General features: G+C 37.2%; 1 protein-coding gene across 1 annotated transcript in view; it reads right to left on the bottom strand.

Moving 5' to 3' along the window:
- The window catches only part of IFT43 (intraflagellar transport 43), a 62659-nt gene that overhangs the window by 30734 nt on the left and 6190 nt on the right, over window positions 1-25735 (bottom strand). The window contains exon 3 of the mRNA XM_089523566.1: window positions 16811-16878. Coding sequence (XP_089379692.1) covers window positions 16811-16878 — 68 coding nt within the window. The remainder of the gene's footprint in view (window positions 1-16810; window positions 16879-25735) is intronic.

The following is a 25735-nucleotide window of genomic DNA, read 5'->3' as shown; positions in this document are numbered from 1 at the left end:
CTCTAATCTCAGGTTGTGTTGGGATATTGCTGAGGTAACTAGCTCAATTGTAAGTATTATTAAGTATCACTAAATAATAAATTTAAATTGTTCTCATTTAAATCCAATTATGGTTAGAAATGTTTCTAGTAGCAACTATCATAGCTTATATACAGTAGTAGGGCTATTTAAAATGAGAGTCATCATAACAATTGGTGGTTTTAAGTAGTCAATCAGTAAATGTGTTCTTGTTTTTGCTTTTCAAAATATGGTAACCATACCAGTGTATTGCATTTGTATAGCAAGGAACAAATGATTAATAGTGCTCACTGGGCAAAAGATCCTTCTAACTTTAGTTCTGACATATATTTTTTTAATTATTCAAAATAATAGTGCCTGCCATGAACAGGCACATTTCAAAATCAAATCAAATATCCTACTGAACAGAAACAAAGTTACATGAACTGCTGCACAGAACTGTGAGGCAAAAACAATTTCCATTTTGGTTGTTTGAAAGATTCTTTGGGGCATGCTATTGCCTGTGAAGTTGCCCCAGAACACTAACCCAAAACTTCTGTAATGTACAAGTACAGAATTTTCAGCCTTCTGGGGAAATTATGCCAAATTAGTGGCATGTATTAATGCTTGAGCTGCTATCCTTACACATAAAAATAGAATCTGATACTTTAACCTAGCTCTCTCATAAAATACTGCAAGAGGCTGAGCCAGACACCCTACAGAACCAGGAAAACCTGCTTGGGTTACCAGGAGTTCATCATAATAATGTGATGCTGAAGGGAGAAGGTGGCAGTGGCAGGGGGATATGGCAGGCAGCTCTTTTGCTCCTTCTCCACCCCAGCAAGCCCAGAACTAATTCAGATCCGATTAGGGATGCTTGTTCAATATTCAAAATGTAAAACATGGAGGTTGCTGAACCAGCACTTTGAAAAGTTAATTAAATGCCAGGTTTCTTTTTAACAGATACTCCATCACTTGCTGATTGCTTTGACTATTTCAGAGGATGAAGTTTTTTAAACTCGGTGCATTGGGAAATACTCTTTCTCCATTCCCTTGAGTGGGCACACAGCATGACAAGGAACATAAGAAGGCTTGCTTCTAACACCACATGTCTTGCCTTCACAGAAGGCCTGCCACCAAAAAAATAAAAAAAAATCCTGAGTTGGTATCCATTTCATTACGAGCTCATGAATCTCTCTCTCTCTCTCTCTCTCTCTGCTTTTATAAAGAGAAATGCCATCTCCAAGTGCCTCTGTAAAGTCTGAATTGCTTCTTTTCCTAGTTAAAATGAGATGACAGTGTGCTAAGAGAACACCATATTAGTTTTAACATGCTGCCAAATTTGCTAAGCCTAGACGTTTTTGTAAGTATATTGCCTATACAATAAAGATGACTATGAAGAAAGATTTTTTAAAAATGGTACTATCAATATCATACAAATCTCTGATGTGGCCACACTTGGAGCACTGTACAATTCTAGTTGCAGCACCTCAGAAAAGACATTGTACAACTTAAAAAAAAAAATACATAGAACTGGGTAACCAAAAGGATGTGGGGACTGAAGCAACTCCCCTGGGCTGAAGTGATACAATATTTGACATCGTTTAGATAAGAAAAAAGCTAAGATGTGATAAATATATATTATTATTCATAGTGTAGGGAAATGGATAGGGAGGCATTATAGGAGTGGAACACAGGAACTTCCACTGAAACTGAATGGTTCAATAAAAATAAAAGGAAGCATTTTTTCATAAAGTGTAGGACTTAGCTATGGTGGAACTTCTTAACACACCATACGGTGCAGGCCACCACAATGGAGAGCTGTAAAGGAGGATTAGACAAATTAATGGAGGATAAAGCTATCAGTGGCTACTAATAATACTAATCAGTACTCAGATGACACTCTATAATTCTATGACACCCAATTCTATTACTCCTCTCCACCTCAATCCAAGAAAGCTGTTTTGGTTCTAAACTGGTACTGTACCTGTCATCAGTAATGGACTAGATGAAGGCCAACAAATTTCAACTTAATCCAGACAAGACAGGGATGGCCCTCATCTTTTGAAAGGCAGATCAGGAAATGGGGATTCAGCCTGTGTGGGACAGGATTACATTCTTCCTGAAAATGCAGGTCTGCAGATCAAGGTAGAATTCATCCTTGAGCCTGGAAGCTCAGGTCTCAGCAGTGACAAGGGCTACATTTGTACAGTTAAGTTTACATGGCAGCTATTATTGTTGTCGTTTTGATTTGTTTTAACTGGTTTCAATTTTATGATAGTTGGATTGCTTTTTTTTTTTTTTACTTTAAGTGCTTCAAAACAACAACAACCTCCTCTAGTATTAGGGGGGCTATGACTTGTTGGGGAACATGAATAAGAGGATATTGCACCCATGTCCTGCTTATAGGCTGCCAATAGGTATCTGTTTGGTCATTATGTGAAGAGAATACTGGACTAAATAGGTCTTTGTTTTGTGCCAGCACACTGTTATGTCCTTATGATATTATAAAGATGAGGAAACTGGATAGAGATATCAAAGAAATCTTGATTTAATACCAGTCATCATCTGTTTTGTAATGCTTCTTTAAAGGTTCTAAAGATAAACAAACCTAACAACTCTTATTTTGCTTATTACTTCAGAAGTCTCGTATGTTAGGAAGACTGTCTCACAAAATAAATAATCTACAAGGACTGGTAGGAAAGGATATGGCTATACAGTATTATGACTGACGCTTTGGGACAGGGAAGTGTGATATTGATGGATGCAACTCTTACTTTCTCTTCCATCTATGTCATAGTACACCTATGGGGAAAATGTAGCTCTTTCTGTATACATTCATATAGACTAGTGATATTCCCATTTGCTTTCGCGCAAAGCAAAGGACCAAATCTGGGGTGAGGAAGCAGTTCTCTTCTGTGAGTACTACTGTCTCAGAGGTTAAGTGCAGAAGGGTGAAAGACAGCACTAATGTAGACATCATCTCTGTTAAAATGTTTCTCTCCTATTTAATGGAATACTGTGGAGATTTAATGGAGATAAAATAGCCAGGCTCCAAGAAGAGCAAGACTGCTATATTCATGCAGGATGACAATGTTCAGTGGTTAATTAGACACCGTTAACCTGTTTTAACAGGAGACATAAGTGGGATAAATGTAGGCGAATGCCCTTGACATTTTTTAATGTCCATAGCTATGGAAGACCCTAGTTAGTCTTCCTTTCTGTGGTACAATACGCACAACAGAGTACTGGAAATCAGCCTTAGTATAGCTGTATAACATAGACTGAACGAGGCAGAGTAAGGACTAGGGAAACAACAGAAAATGCTTGTGTGTTTTAGTGTATGTATCAAGGGACTGTTATGAGAAAAGAATAATTAGATATAGAAAAGTAACGTAAAGTTTTAAGATAACCAGTTTCATTTTCCTGAAATTTGCTTCTTCACTACCTATTTAGTTATTTATTTTTAAAATTTTCTAAAATACCCTTTGTCCCAAATAGTTTCCAGGACAGTGTGTGTATGTGTGTACACACACACACACGAAGGCTGGGGAGACTTCAGATTTTTGCAGTCAGCTTTACTGCAGTATTGAATCTTGAGATCTGCCAACCAGAACATGATACAGTAGACACAATATTTAGAATTCTGAGCTCAGGCATTTATTTTGCATACCAGGATTGACCAGACCTCACAGTCCTTCCACATAAAGATCTACAAATGGCTTCAAGGTCTGACAAAAACAAGGTGGCAAAAGTTGAGTTTTTAGAGCCAGAGTGGTGTAGTGGTTTGAGTGTTGGACTATGACTTTGGAGAACAGGGTTTGAATCCCCATTCAGCCATGGAAACCCATTGGCTAACCTTGGGTAAGCCACACCATCTCAAACCTCACAAAAAGGCAAAGGCAAACACCTATGAACAAATCTTGCCCAGAAACCCCCATGACAGGTTTGCCTTAGGGTTGCCATAAATTGGAAATGACCTGAAGGCACACAACAAGAACGACAACAGTTCTGTCTTCTACTTTCCAAACAGTGTAGTATTCTTCAGGTAGGGAAGACCACACCACTTACCAACTCTGTCACAACCCCAATAGGCTTTGCTTAACCACTACTGCACAATTTATCCATAACATTACAAAGAGAGTTGAATGGATACAGATGGGGCAGAACTCAAATTGTCAGTGAACAGAGATGGTTAAAACTGGAATTGTACTGGAATGTGTGGACATATCTTTGGAAAGTTTGCCCCCTTCTGACTAAACCTCAAATAGCATACTCTTTTCCTTTCCTTGCTATCACATTCCTGCTTTATAAATTCCTCACTGCTGTGAAGATTTGCTATGAAAAGAAAAGACAAAATGGCTAGGGCTTTATGATCAACCATGCAACAAAAAATATATGAAGACATCTCATGTTTCCTAGATTTTTCATCCAGTCACCCCTACACAGTATTCAAGTACTCTTTCAGTGCTCATTTCAATAGACATATCTGACTTCCTTTTCAGTTTCATGAAATATGAAGCTTCTATACATCACAGAAACATGGCATTCAATAAAGAACTGCCTTTCCTCCATCTTCAAAAAATGACCTTTTGCAATAATTCTAGATACCATTGATTGCCCCAAACCCAGCAACAAGTAATGCTGTACTTCTCAAGTAATCAGGTTACTTTGAAAACTTCCACAAAATAGAAAACAAATGTATACATACAGAAAGTACACTTCCTGATTGTTCATTTCTGGGGAGTGACACACAGAAAAAGAGTAACCAGTAGTGCCAGCTGTGAGGGATAAGGACCGACTGAGCTCTGCAGGGAGCCAAGGACTACAATTTCAAAGATACTGTGGGTCCAGATGCAGAAGCCTCATCACAGCTGAAGGGGATGTTTCAGCATGACTGTAAAAAGGCTTTCTGGCCTGTCTAAGCTAGTTCTCTTTTATGAATGACCTGCAAAACAAAATCCTCTTGAAGATGCCCTCTTACTAGAAGAACAGAAATAAAGGGGGCAGGGAGGAAAGTACTGATGTTCACACACATTTTATTTTTAAAGAGAAGATTCATCAAAGGGAAAACAGTAATTTGTTAAGCTTGTAAGCATTCAAAATCTCTCTGTTTCCAAACAAAGCTATTGAAAACACAAGATGTTCTCATAGATCGTCAATGGCTCAAGGATGGAGAAAGAACAAAATTGTAGCTTTAAGACAGAAACAAAAAACAGTCTATAAAGCCAAAGTTGAGCTTTTATGGCGTGGCCCTGTGGACAGTTTCAGCTATGGATTCAAACTAAAAGAATCTACCCCTACCCCCCCAAAAAAAGCTATGGTTATGTGTTTAACTACTTTCTGATCCTTCCTCATGAATTTACTACAGGTTGAGTCTCCCTTATCTGAAATGCTTGGGACCATTGGGATCAGAAGTGTTTTGGATTTCAGATTTTTTTCAAATTTTTGAATATTTGCATATCATAATCATAATCTTGGAGATGGGACCCAAGATTAAGCATGAAATTCATTTCTGTTTCATATATACATTATACACATCACCTGAAGGTAATTTTATACACAACATTTTTAATAATTTTGTACATGAAACAAAGTTTGTTTAAAATGAACCATCAAAAAGCAAAGGTTTTGCCATCTCCTCAAAATTGTCCATCTCCTCTGGACAATTTTGTATTTTGGAGCATTTTGGAATTATGGATAAGGGATACTCAACCTGTAGTTTCCACTATAAATAGTTTTCCATTTCTAACTATAATTTTGTGATCAATACAAACTGAATTATATTTCTACATGTTACTCCAATTAATCAAATAAGATTTTTTATGCAGTACTGAAGATTCTGCCTGAATTGAACAAGATAATTTATAATGTGTGTTATAGTTAGGAAAGGCTAGAGGTTTCTCCATTGCTAATTGGGAATTGAAAGCTGGGTGAGGTAGGATTTTCTGCCAAAAGATACAAGCAGACTCCTTTATAAAAATCCTATTGGGTGACATTGTTTTTTTGGGGGGCTATCTCTAAACATTCTCTGCCCTTTGATTGCTTTCCAGTCACAACAATCCTATTAATCAGATATTATATGGTGACCAGGAGTGTGCCATCCATAGTGCTAGATAGCCCAATTTGATTATGTAACCAGAAGTGTAAATGATAGTGAGGGCAACATTTCCTGAATTAAACACATTAGTGATCCTATTTCAATCCTATTTTATGTCACTGCAAGTCATGGTTGCTACACATGGTTGCTACAGATTTGGCCATAGAATTGTGTGACTAAGGGAGAATGAAGTGACAGAGATAAAATGAGAGTGAATGAATGAAGAGGTTAATTTTTTGCAAGCCATGGTAAAGGCAGGCTTCCTTTTTTGGCATTGCCTTGCCAAAAATGTTTGTTAAAAACTGAGTAATTTTGATTGGTCAGTATTTATTGATTACATCAACACCAACTCATTTGCTATCGTACCTCCTATTCATCCAGCTATTCTTTGGAAAGATACTTTGATCCCAATTTCAACAACTAGCAAATCTGAGTGATGTCTTTAGGACTTTGTTACTGCTATTATCCCACAAAAGATAGCTATTATGCATGTTTACGTATAGACCTCCAAGGCTATTTGTCATTTATGTATTGTTTGTTTTGTATTGTTGTTATAAAACAAACAAAAATACTCAATTATTTTTTAAAAACTGAGTAATTTCTGTTCTATCCTAGTTATGCCAGAGCAGTATACAGCCGCCCCTCCATTTTCACGGACTTGGGATCTATGTCCCTTGCTTATGCACGAGCGGCAAATGGAGGGGAACAAAATGGGGTGCTGGCACATGGCACCATTCTAGCCAATGGGGCTTGAATACTGGCAGTTTTCATTTTCACGGGGGAGACCGCAAAAATGGAGAAGCAACTGTACATTTCAACCACAATCTATAAGACAAAATCTCTATTATTGGTCCAGGTTATCATAGAATCATAGAATCGTAGAGTTGGAAGAGACCACAAGGGCCATTCAGTCCAACCCCCTGTCATGCAGGAAATCCCAATCAAAGCATACCCGACAGATGGCCAACCAACCTCTGCTTAAAAAGGAGACTCCAAAGAAGGAGACTCTACTACACTCCAAGGGAGTGTGTTCCACTGTCGAACAGCCCTTACTGTCAGGAAGTTCCTCCTAATGTTGAGGTGAAATCTCTTTTCCTGCAGCTTGCATCCATTGCTCCAGGTCCTGTTCTCTGGAGCTACAGAAAACAAGCTTGCTCCCTCCTCAATATGACATCCCTTCAAATATTTAAACAGGTTATGTTTCAAGAGTTCTTGAAATAGAGTATTGTTCTAGCAGTAAATGTTCTATAACTGGGTAACTGTAAATCCTGGTTCTCTCTGAAGAAAGCTCTGCTACAGATTCTCTTTGGGTGCCAATTAATAATTTATACTACACAGAGGTTTTATCACCGCCCCCATCAAACAAATCCTTCACAGGGAAGCCATATATCATAAATAGAATTTCTAGCATTATCTACAATTCTCAGAATTATTTCTTTCTTATATCCCAGATATGGTCAGTATGTTCTTAGAAAGTGGTGGCTACAGACCTCAGTGTCTTTACAAAAAAGTCAGATCTGATAGAAACTTGCTATTTCAGCTGTCTACCAAGAATTAAAGAACTCACAAAAGGCTATAAATATATAGTACTTACTTTCCAAAAAGGTAGGAGATGTTAACCCATGTTTCCAAAACTTTAACTAAGAAGAAGATAATCAGAACTAAGATTTTCTCTGGTATCCATCTTTTGATGGTACTTCCTACACTCAAGAATGTATCTCTGTGGACTGAAACCCCTTGGGACTGCAAGCCTGGAAACTCTGCTGATATATTTTTATTTACCTTTTTTTAAAAAAAAATGCCTCAAACAATAGACATCCAAAACAGATTTTTAAGAAAAATGCAAAGTAGTAATGTTTTGGTTTATTTCCTTTAGGGTCAAATATTAAACAAATATTTAATATTTAAAGAAATATTTTGATTAAAATTTTGATAAAGAGCAGAAAAGGTAAACTACCAATGGTAATTATTCCTTTAGCTCAAAGATTAAAAAATAAGAGCAATGGACATAACACAATGTTAAATCAGAGTAGGAGAATCTCCTTTAGATGATTCTCCTGCTCTGTCCCTTTTATTTTATTATTTTTACTAGGCTTGAACATAAGAACTGCCTGTGAAAGACAAGGAGAGAACCACCTCAGCAATGACACTGAAGGAGAAGAGGACAGAAGCCAGTTAGCATTCCTGGAACATCCACTCTATAAAAAGAAAAAAAAAACCAAACCCATACACTGCAGCTCTACCGCCATCTTGATGTCCTTGATGCGTGCTGATGGCGTGGAGGCGGCTGGCACCAGAACAGCCCAAGAGAAGGAACGAGAGGCCAATGGAGATTTATGTGAGGAGAGTGAGATGGACAAGGTAAAATTGTCAGGAGGAGTTGTTAGAAAGTAAAATATATTGTGACAATTCCACTCCTGCCGTTCATCAATAAACTGACAGATCATTTAGTGTCAATTAGGTGTGATAGATGGACAAGTTCCCATGATCCTGGGCCAAAATTAATGGCTGGGAGGGAGAGGGTGATTGAAAATGACGGCTGACATTGAGAAGAAAGTCCTGAAGGTCCCCAAAGGGCCATTACTTGCCTCATTCCCTTGCAGATCAATGCAGGGACAAACCCAAAAACAGACACTTCAAGACAAAACTTAATCAGACTTCCTTTCCTTCCTACCTTCCTTCTTTTTAAGTCCCGCTTGCTCACTTTGTTTCCTGTGTAACCATTCCCTCTGCTCATTGTCCCATGAGGTCAGCAACAAGTGGCAGTATAAGACAAATGCATTTTCAAACAAGCCATGGTTAAGAATTTGGATCCATGGCAAAGCCACTAGAGAGGATGGAGAAACCACTGAGAAATAAAAACTACTACCTGCAGGAGTGGAATTTCTTAATTTTTTTCTAAATCCTGTGAATAATGCCATACATAAAAAATGCAATGGAATAATTTTATTTAATAATTAGTACTCTGAATTCAATACATGAAGTTATGGTATTGTCAGCAACAACAATTAGATTGTCAACAGAAAATATTCTATTAAAACCTAATTAAGTTCCTTCAATTAAAAGATTTTTAGTTATCACCAAAGCCTCAAGCTAAATGCTCGATCTCCAAGGATTAAAAATGTCTCTAGTTCCTAGGTGTCAGCTTCAAATGCCTGAGGCTGTTTTACTCCTGACACCCCCACCCACCATCTGTAAAATAAAGTCAATTGTTTGAAATTTTAATAATTCCCTGATCTCCAAGTACTGTACTCTGGGGCAATGGTTCTCAGTGGAATGCTGACATAGCCTAGGTAGAAGACAGGACTGTCACACTGCACCTTTTAACTACAAAATGAATTGTTTCTTTTATTTGTGTTTTACTTATAGCAATAGAATTTGTTTCTAATAACGCTACTGCATATATATATATATATATATATATATATATATATATTCTAGTTAACCAAGAAGTAAAATTTATACTGAGCTGTATTATTATAGTTTTCAGCTATGAATGAAATTATTATTTTTGTTTATTTGTATTTACAGTACAGTATCTTTTGTGTTTAAATCTTTCCATAAGTGATTAAATAAAAGAAGAGACTGCCTAAAAACACGTCAGTGTCCTTTTCTGGATAAAGTGGACATTTTCCCCCTTTAATGGTGGAACACAGGTTCTTTGATAGAGTGATTAGTTTGATGTCAGATGTCATTTGGAGCCTATTTGGGGACAGGTATGATATTAAAATTGTAATCGGTGCTTTAGACTAGAGTAATTTTCCCTAATCTGATGCCTCCAAATATCATAGACTGTAACAACTGGAATGGGAGTTGTAGTCTGCAAATCTGGAAAATGTTAGGCTGGAAAATGCTATTCTGGAGAAACTAAATTCAAATTAGTGCAAGCAACAGGAGAACTTAGGCAGCTACCATTCCCGTATGTTAAACTTGAAGAAGAAAATTCCACCAAGATTTGCACTTGAGAACATAACCAAAAAATAAGGATGGATTCACAGTACTGGGCGGACAAAACACATTAAAATCAGTTACCTGCTTCAAGGCAAGTTCAAGGCAAAGCAAGGTCTTACAAAATAGCGGTGTCATTCATACAAGATTACTCAAAAAGAAAAGCCAACTATTTAACTTCTTGAGAAACTTTTCTTGCCTCCAGAAACACTGAAATTGAAGCAATACTGAATAGTAAGAAAAGCCATCAAGATTCCCTTCAAAGAAAAATATCAGTGACCACACTCTTTGGTATGGCTGAAAATATAAGGTCTTGTTTTCCCTTTCCTATGTATGTGGTACAGCTGCTCACTTATTCCTCCTGCCCAGAGCACCCTGATTGCCTCTCTCCTTGTGGTTTATTAGAGAGAGGCTGAACTAGGTAAAGCAAGCCAATCCCATATGAACTTGCCTATCAAGTCAGATCTTCATTAGTGGCTATTCTTTGGGTTCTTCTCCTTCACAGATGAGATGGGGGTGCTCAAAGAGAGGGCTATTATTATTATTATTATTATTATTATTATTATTATTATTATTATTTCTTAGTATTCAGACACCCAAGAAAAACATTTTTTTATTTTTATATTGCCTTTGGCTTCTTCTTTAATCACTTTATTGTTCTTTTTCTGATTGACAGATATTGTGATAAAAGTGTTCTGGTGATTTTAATGATGAAATCTGTGCATTCCATTGCTTATATACTATGATTTACAGTCTCTACTATTGTTTATTTTAATATAAATCATTTGGAGACTATTTTGTGATAGGTATGATATTAAAATTGTAACAACTATTGATTAGTATTTAACACAGCAAAATTAGTATCAGTTCCTGGCCTGATATGAGGAAACTCAGTCTAACACTAGTTTTCGAATCCTCCCTCCCTCTTTCTCTTTCTCTCTCATGTCTGTGTTGATGGGACTGTGGTCAAATGTATAACTAGCCTGCTTTAATTTCTTTACAGTCTTTCCAACATTCCCTCTGGATAAATCAAATTATAACTCTGCATCAAATTCCATGTGTGTTATGTATAATATCTTTTACAACATTAGAATGATTAGTACTATTTTTATTTATATAGCATTAGAGGTTAGATGTGCAGAGCAGAGCAATCCTAATCTCTAGATTCAGTGGGTGGAAGGAGCTAGAATAAGGCAAGTAAGTGCTTCAACTGGTGGAGACAGTCATTACATCTGCAGAAAGTGGCTCAGCCTTATATCTCTGGTGCTGTTCCCACTAGAGGTAGACCCCCAAGCCAGGGTGTTCCATGGGTGAGGCTGAGCAAGTGAAATACTCTGCTAGGTGCAGATGATGGAACAAAATGACACCATTGGCTTTCAATCCCTGAGACATTTATTAAAGTCTCGCCATCACAGTGGATTCATGCAGTCTCAATTTCCCATCTGAAGAGATAGTAAGTGCTCTTACTTCTAAAAACATTAAAAAAGATAAATACTATTAAGAAGATAAATACTATTGCAGTTAGTTAGTATTGGTCCTTAATTAGTCCTTTAAGTCAACATTTTTATTCTAAAATATGGTATAAGTGCATTAACAAAAGAAACAAATACAAATCAAAACTTTTCTTCCCATAATGCTGTACTAGAACAATTAGCAACCAACTGAAGTTGGGAGATATAGGAAGTGCTTCTTTACACAATGCTTAGTTAAGCTGTGGAAATTACTGCCAGAGGAAATAATGCTTTCAGTAGCGGTCTTAAAATGGGACTGAACAAATTAATTGAAAATGGGATTACTAATGTCTACAGTACTAGTTTTCATCAACATATATTCTTCACAAGCACATTTGATGGACATGTGAAAGAAGAATTCTCTTCCTGGAGAGGCTAGACTGGCCCTCTTCTTGGAATCCTTCCATCCATAGGTAAAAAACTTTTTATTCCAACAGCTTTTTGGAAACATGCTGGTTACAAGAAAAGAGCTTGTCTTAGTGTGCTGACAGTGCTGTACTACTTTTATCATTTTCTTTTAAATGGCTATGTTTTAAATGATTTTAATTCTGTAGACAGTTGAAGGCCAATCTAAACATAATTAATTTTTAGTTACCATATATACATTTCTACTTGTTTTTCTTTTTCTTTTGTAAACTGGCTTGAGTTCCAGCTTTCGGAGAAAGATAAGGTATAAATGAAACAATACAATGTAATATCCCTTCAAGTGCCAGCAGCTGCATTGTTTCCTATATCTGTTGCTGAGCATGTATACAAGTGTTCTGTTGCACTTGTGTCTGCCTAGTGGTCGTCTCACTAACCTCCTTCTGGCAGGGCTTCCTCTCTCTCACCTTCATCCGTTGATTTCTATCCAGCATTCAGCTGAACACATTATTACATCCACTCGCCGCTTTGACCATGTTTCTCCTCTATTATCATCCCTTCACTGGCTCCCCTTCCCCTTCCGTATTCAGTGTAAGCTTCTGCTGTTGACTTTTAAAACCCTGCATGGGCTGGCCCCTCCTTATTTATCTAACCTTCTTTCTCCACACCTTCAAATTCATGCCCCCCATTCTAGTAGTCAAGGTCTGCTGTCTCAGCCTAGGATTTTCACTGCCCCATCCCGGATTCATCACTTTTCACTTGATGCCCCTCACTCCTGGAATCTCCTTCCCCCACAAACATGGGTCACCATATCTTTAACCAGTTTCAAAACTGAGTTGAAGACCATCCTGTTCAGAGAAGCGTTCCCAGGCATTGCGTGACTATTATTTGTTATTTGACGTTTTTAATCTGTTGCCTGCTTTTATTGTACCCTTTCCTGTATTGTTATGTATTATGTATATGTATTATGGTATTTTTTTCCTTAGATTGTACGCCATGGGCAGGTTTACTTTATCTATTTTATTGTTTGTATGTACAGTGCTGTGTAAATCTACAGCACTATATAAATAAAGCATAATAATAATAATAATAATAATAATAATAATAATAATAATAATGGCCTTCTCATAGGTATGTCATTAAAATGGTGGAGTAGACAGATTTCTGTTCTCATCTAGCCTGATGTGTCTTGTGCTCCTATCCATTCATGTTAATAGTGGAGAGAGAAAGGAGAAATCAACAGATTCTTTTGTAGCAGGCCTTTAAAAGAAGATCTGTACAATGTGTGTATGTGCGCGCGTGCGTGTTTTTGTTATTTTTTTAAAGGGGGATCTCAGTGAATCTCTCATTCTACTCCCTAACCCCCTTCAAGCAATTTAAATTTCTTAACATATGAGAATAAGTATTCCATGCCAGACGCCTGGTGCTCTTTTCACCAAGCACATGTTCTTTCCCCCTGGTGTCTTATAAATGTAATACATGAGCTAACATAACGGACCATTTACCGTAAGTCTGTTTATCAAAAGGTAATGATGTCATCTGCGCAGCTAAGCTTACAGAACAGAATTTGAATGCCCTCTGCTGGTTGGAAAGAAGCATTTGCAGCAGAAGTAATATTAGGTTTTTTGAGGACCAAAACACACTGCAGAAATAATCCAGTTCAAGACTGCTTTAACTGTCATCTCTCAGTGGTAGGGAATCCTAGGAATTGTAATTTATTATGACATCAGAGCTCTCTGACAGAGAAGATTAAATGTCTCACAAAACTACAGTTCTCAGAATCTTGAAGTTTATCTTTTTTGTATTAGTTTATTTATAATTCATTTAAGGATATCTAAATCTATATGTGGTATTATCACCGTAAAACTAATACTAATATATAGAATTTATGATTACCTGTAAAATAAGAACCTAAGGATACAGAAAAAATTACAGTAATAAAGATGAAATAATGAAGATTGGAAGTACATGGGTAGAAAATGATAAAATGTATCTTAGAAGAATCTTCTGATGTTAGTAACTATGTTATATGTTGTGAATTTGTTATTCCTGTCATTTTGGTTTGTTGATGTTTGTGCATTTGTAAATTTTATGAATAAAACATTAAAAAAAAAACTAGAGTTCCCAGAATTCCCGAGCATTGAGCCAGGGCAGTTAAAGCAGTCTCAAACTGGATTATTTCTTTTTTTCTTCTTCCACTCTTCACTTTATATTTAAAGAATTGCTTGATACAACTGACTTCTAACTTTTCCCCAGTACACAACAAAACTGATTATGTTTATGTACACTATATCAAGTACAATTACAGATGTCAAACTGGATTATTTCTGCAGTGTTTTGGATCTAAGATAAAAGAAGCATGCTATAGAAAGAGAAACAGTGGTGAGTGGGCAAAGATGATTTGGTAGAGATAAGTACAGTGAGGGTCAAAGTGTATTTTATTAGTTACATTGCTATTTATACCTTAGATTATCCCGCCTGTTCAGCATGTTGATCTTCCTTTGCTTGTGGCTCACTGGAAGCTGCATAATGTGGGTTAATTCAGTGCTTCAATCCAATCTATTAACACACAGACTACCATGGGGAAAATATTTTGGAACAATACTGATGGAATTAAATGAAATCATTCAAGCTAGCATCAATCCCAAGACACTTACTTTCTTTTTTGCACCTTCTCTTACTAGATGGGGCTACAGACAAAATATATTAACAGCACTGTATAACCTGTTTTTACTTTCATGCTAAATTCCATGATATACCAATATATACTGCATAAAATAAAATAAAATGTGTTAATAGGAAGAATAGTCAGTTCACAGTGTTCCTGAGATTTTTTATGAAAAGTCTTTACAGTCGCTTTGAAACCTCCTTTTTAAAAAAGAAAGATAATTTAGCGATTCTAAAAGCAGAAATTTACAAGTACTAAGGGAACAATAGTGGTAAAAAATACTGGATATGTAATGCATTTTAAAACAGATACGTGGATAAAAAAAGAAGTGCATGGCAACTTCTTATATCCTGCCAGTTTAACTAAAAATCATTAGACAAGTCAGGGGGAAGCAATAGGACAGCAAGAAGGAACAATTGGTATGGTAGTATTTTCTAGAAGCACATTACTGAGCCATGGAAACACTGTTAACACATCGAGGATGAGTATCTGAAGGATGAGACTGGCAAGGAACTGCATGAGCTGCTGGCTAGAGGTTTAAGATGTCACACAGAATGCTCAATGCAAAAGAGAATCATCCACTGACACGAGCAGAGCCAAGGCATCTGTCCAAGGAGAGTGGGTCATAGGGCCAGCAGTAACAGGCCAGATAGCTAAAAGATGATATAGGAATGCAAAAAGCCAAGTAGGTAAGACTAAGGGTAGAGTACTGTTTGTGCAAAAATCCAGGCCTCAATGAATGAACCGCAGGGTAAAGCCCTAAGAAGAAACCTATAGGGCTGCCTGAACATACACCCACAATGGGACCTAAATAAGATAGTTTTAGTCTCAATATTTTCCTCCGTTTGAGTAAATTCGGATAAACATGCAGATCAGAACATGTCTGATTTAAATTCTGGCTGATAGATGGAAGGAGAAGATATATACATCATCACTAAGACATGGGAAATGTTAGTAGTCACTTCTTGTCTTGGCAAGCATTAAGATCATAAGAGTACTTATCAAATTACTATATAATAACCAGGCTATTTCAGAATGTGACTGGTAATATTGGTGTCTTTGTCTCTTACTCATATAGGAAAAGTACTCTGTACTACCTTTCTCCAGACATTCAGTTTAAAATTGTACACATACATTTTTAGTGAAGGAAATTCAGATTCACAATTAGAATGTGATTACTTGGACAGGGAAGCCACTATATACATCAGCTACCTGATTAATTGTCTGATGATGGGGGAAAACTTTGTGTCACCACAATGTACAAATTTCAGTTATTTTTTATTTCCCCACATGGACATTATCATCATGTATTATAATGTGTGGAGTGACCCGCAACAGAGATAATAGTTGGAGTTGGACAGCTCCTTCAACAAAAGGCACTCAACAAATTGTATGCTAAAGAAGCAGAGAGAGGCTACAGATTCCCAGCTGCTGCCTCAAGTCTTCCGCCAGTACTCTGAGCCAATCCAGGAATACAAGTATGTTTTGCATAAAGTTAAGATTGCCAAACAAAAGGTGACAACTTATGGTCACCTCTATCAGAGGCCTCTATTCTGTGTCAAAATTACTCAATAGTAGTATTGTAGCTTTAACTGAAGAGAGGTGAGCTGAGAATGAGGGCAATTTTCTTCATAATAACTGTAGTCACTGATGTCACAAGAAATGGAGTTTCACAGTCCAAAGCAAATACATCTTTGTTTACCTAAAATATATATTTGATACCATTGCAAAGATATGTAATTTATAGTTGCATTTTAAAAAATAGTATAGAAGACAATCAAGAAATTGAAAGCAATTAATAATTATGATGTAAATGTTAAAAGGCAAATATAACATGTGCTTTTAACAATATCTTTTTTTCCATAAATCAGTATAGTTGGCCCTCCATATCCAGTGATTTTTTTTACCAACGGATTCAAGCATCCACAGATTGAAAATATTCCAAAAAAATATAAATTCCCCAAAACAAACCTTGACTTTGCCATATTATATAAGGGAGACCATTTCACTTTGGCATCGTATTTAATGGGATTTGAGCATCCACAAATTTTGGTAACCAAACCCCAGCAGATACCAAGGGTCCATTATGTGTGTAATTAGAGGACAATAAACACTTCTGTTACAGGACACCAGCAATAAAAGTTTTTGCAATTCTAGGAAATTATCCAGGTGATCACAACCATATATTTTACATTGTTGTAAATGTCAACAAATTGCACTCACTTGGATGAACTTACACCAGCCAAGCCAGACCAAACTCCTTCCCGGACATCAGGTTTAGATGTTGGACGCTTGAAGACAATGTAGAAAAGAAAACAGAGAATTTAGTTTATTATTTTATTGTAATCATGTTAACATTTGCATTCTGCCTTTAGACCCTAGGAAAGGGATCTTCACTGTGACTAACATTATAACAAAATTGGTTCATGGCCTTTCAGCTTTTTAGCAATACTCACTCCTGGATTCTCCAAAACTCTGGCAACCCTCTAAGGCAGGTTTTTTTCCAACATGTTACATGGGTTCTCTGGAAACCTAAGGTTCCGTGAGAGATCATTAGGGGGTTCTGTGAGAGGTCATGATTGAAGGAAAAAACACTTTTAATAATCATTTTTATGCAGAGACCTGAAAATTATCTCAAGAGTTCCTCCAGTGTATAAAAGCAGGGAAAAGCTGATCGAAGGGCTTCCATGTTGTCCTGGTCAAGATTTCCTCCTCAAAGATAAAACATTTTGTTCATAATGTAGTCTCTTTCTAGAAGTTTCACTTCATGACCTAAAAAGAACTAGTGTATGATGGAGTGGTCAAGAAACTAAGCTGTACACCAATATGTCCTAGCAGTCCTTAGGCGACCCATTCTATCTGTGCGTCAGTGATCCCTCTGTAATATTGGGATTATAATAATTTACAGGATTAATAAGGTTTACTAATGCAAAGAATGAGAATAGTAGAATGGAGGATTGTACCATGACAACTGGAGAATTCTAGTTTTGAGTATTCTGTCACCAAAAATATTATCGCCCTTTTAAAAATAAAAGCAGGCACACTAGAAAGTAGTTGTAATTATTATTATTATTATTATTATTATTATTATTAGTATCCTGCCCCTCTGAGAACAATCGGGGCAGCTAACGAAGTTAAAAATACTGTACAAAACATATAAAATCCCTGATACCCTCCCCTCCTTAAAAAAGTATTAAATTCAATGCAATATTTAAAAAACAGAACAAAAAACAACAAACAAACAAACATACAAGTTAAAAACTGAGCAGAAGGTCAACAACATCATACCAACAAGCAATCAGTGGGAGCAGCAGTATCTTTCCCAGACGTTTTCTAAGGCCGGGTTCTCTATTCTGGGAAGGCCTGCCGGAAGAGATCTGTCTTAACAGCCTTTTTAAAGCTGTCTAAGGATGTAAGTAGACGGATCTCATCCGGCAGGCCATTCCACAGTCTGGGGGCGACGATGGAAAATGCCCTCTGGGAGGTAGTTGAAAGCCTAGATTTTTGTGGCTGAAGGAGGCCTCCTTGTATTCAAGCTGTTACCATTTTCCAATTGCGGGTTTTTAATGGGGCAAAGTACAGTATTCAAAAATGTAACTGCACTCCAGCAGCCTGAACTTCTGCAATTCATTCTATTGCTGCAGCATTTTACCACCTGATTCTGCTGCTTTTGTGGAGTGGACATCCAACTGACTTGCATCCAAGACTTTTAAATCCCAAGAGACTATAGGGATTTTACTTTGGTTCTTTTTATTATGCATTCTATGTATTGTTTCATTGATTTGATTATATTATATGGTATATTTGAAAGCTCTCTCTCACTCTATACACACACACACACACAAATACAGAAGCATTTTTTTTTAAAAAATTATAGATAGTATGACATTTTATAACTCCTAAATTTAGCTGGTTGCTGTTTTTTGTTTGTTCATTTGTGTTTTTTTTTTTTTTGGGGGGGGGTGGCTTGGTTAGGTTTTAATTGTCTAAGTTTTAAATAAAAATAAAAATTTATTTTTTATTTTATAGTTTTAATTCCCCCTTTTTTCATTTTCACCTATAATGGTAGTCAGGACACTAGACTAGATGGACCTTTAAGAGCTGTGCTGAATGCAGACTAAGGCCCATCTAGTCTAGTTTTCTTAACATGGGATCTCTGAGGCTGACTACTCTCCAAAGTGGTACAGTCCTTCAGACATATGATAAGGTGAAAAAGTATTGGACTCAAAAATTTCTCATTTTAATATTGTAAATTTTAAGTTTCCATTAAAAACAGAACTTTTTTTGCTTCGTCTACTGGAACAGCAGATGGAGAAGAAGCATGGAAGAATCATACAGTATAGAGTGGACCCTTGTTATACGCTGGGGTTTGGTTCCAAGATCCCCCGTGTATAACAAAATCCGTGTATGCTCAAGTCCCATTACATATAATGACATAGCAAAATGGTGTCCCTTATAAAAAATGGAAAATCAAAGTAAATTTATACTTTTTTTGGAACATTTTCAAACCGTGTATGCTTAAATCCGTGTATAAAAAATCTGTGTATAAGAAGGGCCGACTGTATAACAACTGCTAGATTACTGTATGAGCCAGCGTGGCATGGTGGTTTGAGATTTGGACTATGACACTGGTGATTAGGTTTTGATTCTCAGATCAGCTGTGAAACCCACTGGGTGACCTTGAACAAGTCACATTGTCTCAGCCTCAAGGAAAGACAATAGCAAATTTCCTCTGAACAAATCTTGCCAAGAAAACTCCTTGATAGGTTCACATTAGGAAACCACTTGAAGGCACACAACAGAGAGAGAGAGATAGATTACTATGCACACAAAAATTGAAGGATATGGCTGTGCTTACACACAAGAACATTGGTTGTTAAAACTGTGTGACTTGGCACAAACCGACAAATTAACAAACTTAGTTAAGGATAAGACAACAGACTATTTTTTTTAAAGAGTAGAATCCAGTTATTGAATATATGAGTAAGAATTGGGGAGAAACAGTAGTTCTAGAATTGAAAGAATAGTAGTTATAAGTAAGAATAATAGTGATAAGTAACAAGTAGATGTGTCTTCCTTGTTAATAATTACTTTAATAATAAGTTTGAAATACTTTTTATTTGACTTACAGGAAGTAGAATGGTCAATTACCTCCATAAGCTGGCAAGTTGGAAGTTATATATATCCTCTTTGTCTATGTTAGTTGGTGTTTTGTTAGTAGTTTGTAGTTAGGAGCTTAGGTTAGCATTGTTTTGAGTTTATAATTTACCCGAATATGTTGTTTTATATTATAAAAAAAGTTTTAATAAATTTTAAAAAGAAATTATTATTGCATGTGGTTTGTTGAAATTGGCTCTCAAGCACTCTAACAACATATCCAGAGATATAAAGTCTTCCTTATGTCTCATCAGCAGACAGGCAGAGAGATAAAAAGAACATTCTAGTTACCCTTCAAATACACCAAGAGAATAGAATAGTTCTTGATGTTCTCCTGGAGGCTCCACTCTAAACAAAAGGCTCAGAATTTTCTACAGGTATGGAAACCATTGTTGGGTTTTGAGTTTTTGGTTTTTTAATGCAATATTTGTAAGTGTGGGAAATAGACAATACATGTCACTGGGGGGCTGCTGCTGCTGCTGGAAGAAGGGTGCATGACCCAACATAACTCTCTAAGGGAAGCAAAAATAGTCACTCTCCAAAAATAAACAGGGAGAAGGAATGAGTGGAGTGCTGCAGTTTTCAAAATACCAGCTTTCTTCGGCAAAGGGGGCATGGAGGGCAGAGGGACAAACACAGAACTCAGAATGCAGGAAACAGCTTCCTTATATGGGCTCATCCGCAGGCGACATAGCTCAGTCGACTGGAATGATTGTGTCACAAAATGTGAAGCCTTTGGGGGCTTCAGTGAATGGAGTTTTCAGATCTTTAAATGATTCCTCCAGATTCTTAAGATGCCAAACTTGAGAGGCTACAGTGCCAAAAAAGGAGCATTTTGAGCTGGGATGTTTCAGGAAAGCACACCACATATGGGCGTTATGTTCACACATATACACACAAGACCCTATTCCATCATCCTCTACTGAACCCTCCAAGACACACTAAGATATCCTATAGAATCTCACACATTAGTGCAAGTTCACAACACAGAATCTATTGCATTTTATTTTTTAAAAATACAGACGTTTCTAACAATGACTCTCCTACTTGCCCATAAGTACTTTGTACTACTATTCATACACCACAATGCACTTCACCTCCAGGCAACTCTTACTCCAATTCTCTCTGCCTTTCTCTTATACAAAAAGGATACTAATTAAAAATGGAAATGTACATGTACACTTCCCATGACTGTGCAACATGCATCTCCATTGGCTGGTTGTTGTTTTTGTTTAGACTAGCCAAACTGCCTCAAGGACCCTCCTTTCACTCCCAATATTCACCGAACTATATATAAATATATATAATGCCTTCATTAATGGAGAAATACCATTTTCCATTTAAAATAGTTTATAAAAACAACCAGAAGAATTACCACCTATAAAGTATCAACCACCGACTTTGGACTCAGAACATCTCCTACCACCATCCTCTTTTGTACGGCTTCACCATATCATTAGAGCTAGCCTTCTTAAAAGTAACCTTTCAAACTCTGAAATATAGAGGATCAAGCAGCAAATGTCATAATTCAATGAAACAGAGTCAAAAGCAATACAGAATCAGGAATACAAGGAATATGGCGAGTATAAAGAAAACAGGCAGTTGAAGGAAATAATATGATGAATGTGAAAAGAAGTAGATAGATAATACAAGTTCCCAGATTTAGATGGATTGCATTAAATTTTTTGATAAGAGCTGTTTTAGGAAAAAGGAATGGGCAAAAAATACATTGGTCAAGAAAAGAGTCCACAAGATAAAAGTGAAGAACAATTATAGACAACAAGCTTAAAAACTGTGGAAAGAAGGGAAGATGGTACAAATATTACCCCAAGGTCAGGCCCCCAATCACTGCTCTCATATTTGATATCAATTTAATATTAAACGGGACACTGAGGTGTGTAACCTGGAAAGGCGACCCCACTGTGGTCACTTGGCCATACCACATTTGGAAATCTGGATAACTACAGCATGGGAGGAAGCAAAAGCACCAACCACAGTGACATCACCCAAAGACATCAGCACAATCCCTTTGTCTATGGAGGGTGGCTTCTGGCCGAAGAAGGTGGTTGTGCATACACAAAAGACTCTTCTGCAGTAGTAGTAGTTTTCCTTTGTCTGAGATATTCACGCCAATTGTCCAGACTCCAGACTCTCTGGCTCTTGCTGAGAACTATTTTTTTTTTATTCTGCTGCAGAATAACTATTCATCAGATACATACCCTTGGCCCTTGTAGTTGGTTGTTGTTGTTGTTTTTGTCATTGTTCTACAGACTTTATGTGCTTTATTGTAAAAACTCAATACAAATTTAATTAGGAAAAAAACCTATTTGAAATTATCTCTGGAGTTCTGTGTGATTTGAAAACCAATATGCAAAAGGAAAAGGTCCCAGGCTGAACGTTGCCCCAGCCAAGGTGTATTCTTATTTGAGCTATTAAAATTCCCCTAGAATACATTTGTCTATGGGTGCCCTCCTGGGACCCTCGGCTTTTTGGGTAACAAAGGATAAGTGGGATTAAAGATAGCTTGTTTTTGTTATGGAAGAGATTTCAGCTCTTTAGAAAAGTAGGCAAAGCCAGAGTAGAAGAAGAGCAAACGAACAGAAAATGTCAAGGGAGAGACAAAAGGTCAGAGAGGAATGGAATCAAGAGAATATACTACAAGGCTGAAGGTGAAAAGGCGTGCAGGACCAGACACTGGAATCAGAACTGAGAAGTAAAACTGAGAAGGAACCAATGATGACAGGTAGTATCCAATGGCACCATTATACTAGTGCCATAATTGGAGCCATCAGACCTTAGACCTCCCCTTTCCTCACTGCAGCTCTGTGTGCGCCCCCAAGGCTGATTCACTGGGATGTGAAAAACTTCAGAGTTGTTTTTTGGAAGGATCAATCAGCTGAAGGTCTCAGTGTAGGAAGGTTCTGCTACAATGGCCAATGGAAAATAGGATTAGGTCCTTTGTCTAAATGAAAGCTGTTTCACATCATACTTCATCCTCCACTCAAAAAGGAAGCCATTTCTGTCCAGGCATCTGTAGAGATCCCGTTAACTGATCACCAAAATGACCCCACACATAAACTATTCTTCAATCCACTCAGCTTATTCAACAACAAATACAAGCATTTTTATATTAAACACAGTCCTAATATCTCTTCTCATTTGGCCTTTCCTGACTCTAAACACCTAAGAGGGGCTTACACTCAGCATGCTTCCAGTAAAGCTGGTTTTTAGCTGTAGGTGATTTGGCTGTCTGTCTTGACTGCCTAACTTGTCTGAAAGTTGTGGTTTTTTTTCTTTCCTGCACCTGCTATCATGCTGCCAAGATCCAAAGACCCCAGCTCTCTGCCTTAGGCTATATTCTACAGCCATACTGCACTATATCTCCACAGTGTCCAGGGCCACTGTGCACTAACAAACAATGGTATGCTTCATTTTCCTTTGGTAGGCTCAGGTTGGAAAGTATTCAAAGCATGAAATAAATGTGTGAAAATAGCATTTTAATATAACTCTTTCCCATGGGTTTATGCAAAATTCTCAGCAATCTTCAGTGCATACTAACAGTGAAAACTGAAATGAAAGGGGCTGGGAAATACAGAGGCTTAAGAGAGTTATTTTGGTGAGAATTATGAAAAAATGTTATTGCGGATCAGGAGATAACCCCAGCAGGCTGAAAATAACTAGGCAGCTATTCAGGGTTCCAGGGACTGGGGAGAAGACCTTGGGGAGCTCTAGGCTGAGTGAGGCTAGGGCTCATTTTAAGGAAGCTGGCCTAATTAGGGAACATGAATTCAGCTACATTTTTCAGATTCCTATTGGAGCATCTGGCCGTATTCCAGGGTAGCAGCTGGAAGTCCAACAGTTCTGCAAGCAACTGGGTGGCTTCAGAGGGAGAAACACTGATCCATTCCACAGGGACTCAAGTAAATACCATAAGTCTGATCTTCATTTAATGCAAGGTACATTTGTCCCATAAGTCAAGATCAGTTGTGAGTAGGATCAATAATGTACCTCAGCCCAAGCTTTACTGAGTGAATAGTGAAAGGTAATTTAAGACTAAAGAGTCTAAATGTTAGGATAAACCAAGTAGCCAAACTTTAGGATTGGCTCAACACATTGCTCAGATGAACTACAACAGGCTAGATAATGAATTGCAATGTTCTGAACAACAACTATTCTTGTTGCTGTTTGGCATGTTTGTGTGATGGTCCCTCTAGATTTGGGACTGAAGTTGGGACTACTTCAGAATGAATAACTTCAGGATAACTTCAGAATGAGTTACTCCTAAAACTCACTGACCACAGGCACAGTGCATAATCAGGTTGCCATAAAGATGAAAGCAGTGGAAACAGGAACTAAATTTTAGCACTGGAAAGAGTGGACAGTTCCCGCTACGGCAAGCCTGAGATCCTATGAGTGAAGTCACTATGTTCTAAAGCACCCCAAAGAATACAAAATTTTGCAATATAATAGCACACACAATGTTGTTACATTGTAACCCAGGTGCAAGCAACTAGAAAGGTAACCATAGTTATGTTATCCACATACTCCTATCCACTCCTTCCCATGAAAGTTTATCCATTTCAGGTCCCTGAAAAGTCTACACAGACTACACAGAAAGTTGGAAGATTCCGCTGAACAGAGTGAGCTGTAACACAGTGAGGAAAGGGGATTCCCAAAAGCTAGACAGCTGCACTTTCTAATAGCAAAACGCTCCCATCAGAGGGAGGCAACCTGTGAGCCCAACTCGAGGTTTTACATCTGAGTGAGCTGAAGCTTTCTTGTTTCAAACAAACCATAATTAATATTGCCCACATTTTGTCAGTTCAAACAATGTAAGAGACCACAACTAAGAAAATCACACAGGCTCCCAAAACAAACCACAGTTAAGCTAACCAGATAGCCTGTGGCTCTTTCTCATAGCAACACAGAAAGAAGAAGAAGCAGGAGTACAAGAATGAGACAAACATGCCACTAGCAAGGTCACACCCACAGTCCAAGAGAATTATCTGACAATAAGTAACTGATCTTCTCAGATGTCACAGCTGAGCCTGATGTAGGAATATCACCTCACATTCCCCCCATCTGTCACAGGCTTACCTGCTTTGGTATCACAATGGGGCTGTGGAGCTTTTTCTACTACAGTATTTGTCAAAGAGGGATTTGAGGATGATAATAATGGCGATAGTAGTTCTTCTTGGTAATACCCAAAATTGATATACTGGGTGATTCAAAAAGAATGATGCGAAATAAAAGTTGGTTTTGCACCATTATTTTTTAATCACCCTATACTTAGGTATTCAACCATACAAATCAGTCTGATTTTCACAACTGGTAGCCTGCAGCATTTGCTGCCAGTCAATGTTCAAGCCTTGGAGAGCAGTCACAAAGACGGGATCAAATCCAAAAAAACTAGAACAAGGAATAAGATAGGAAAACAAGGTCCCTTAGTTTCAAGACAGTAATAAACAAACAAATAAATAACCAACAGTAGTTTATTCAGGTAAATCTAATAATAATAATAATAATAATAATAATAATTTATTTATATACCGCTTTTCCAGCAAGATCAAAGCGGTTTACAGATTCAGTCAAAATATATATGTATCACATCATACCACAATATAATTGCAATTACAGATACAAATTCCAATAAAAGAGTTTAAAAACAGCATATAAAACAGTCATAAACTCTATTATGAATTCAAGGTGATTAATTCATCTGATTGAATTCTTTGTGTACTTGTAGTGAACAATGCTTTAAACTTGAATTTATTAATTTTTGTTTTCAGTCTGAAAAAGTCTGAAAAGTGCAGATTTTGGATCCTATCATAGTCTTCAAACTGACTGGCTGGTTTTTGTTCACCCAGGTAACTGTTCCTTATCCCTTCTTTATCCCTTTCTCAGTTTAATTATCCAACATAACTATCCAATGCACAGTGTCCTAGATATAAGGAGTGCCTATGACATATGCAGCCACCCAGGATCCAAGCA

Source organism: Sceloporus occidentalis, unplaced genomic scaffold, assembly GCF_023333645.1.
Source record: "Sceloporus occidentalis isolate IW3139 unplaced genomic scaffold, rSceOcc1.0.p SCAF_4, whole genome shotgun sequence".
In the NCBI taxonomy this organism is placed as follows: Eukaryota; Metazoa; Chordata; class Lepidosauria; order Squamata; family Phrynosomatidae; genus Sceloporus; species Sceloporus occidentalis.
This window is presented reverse-complemented; position numbering and strand designations above follow the sequence as displayed.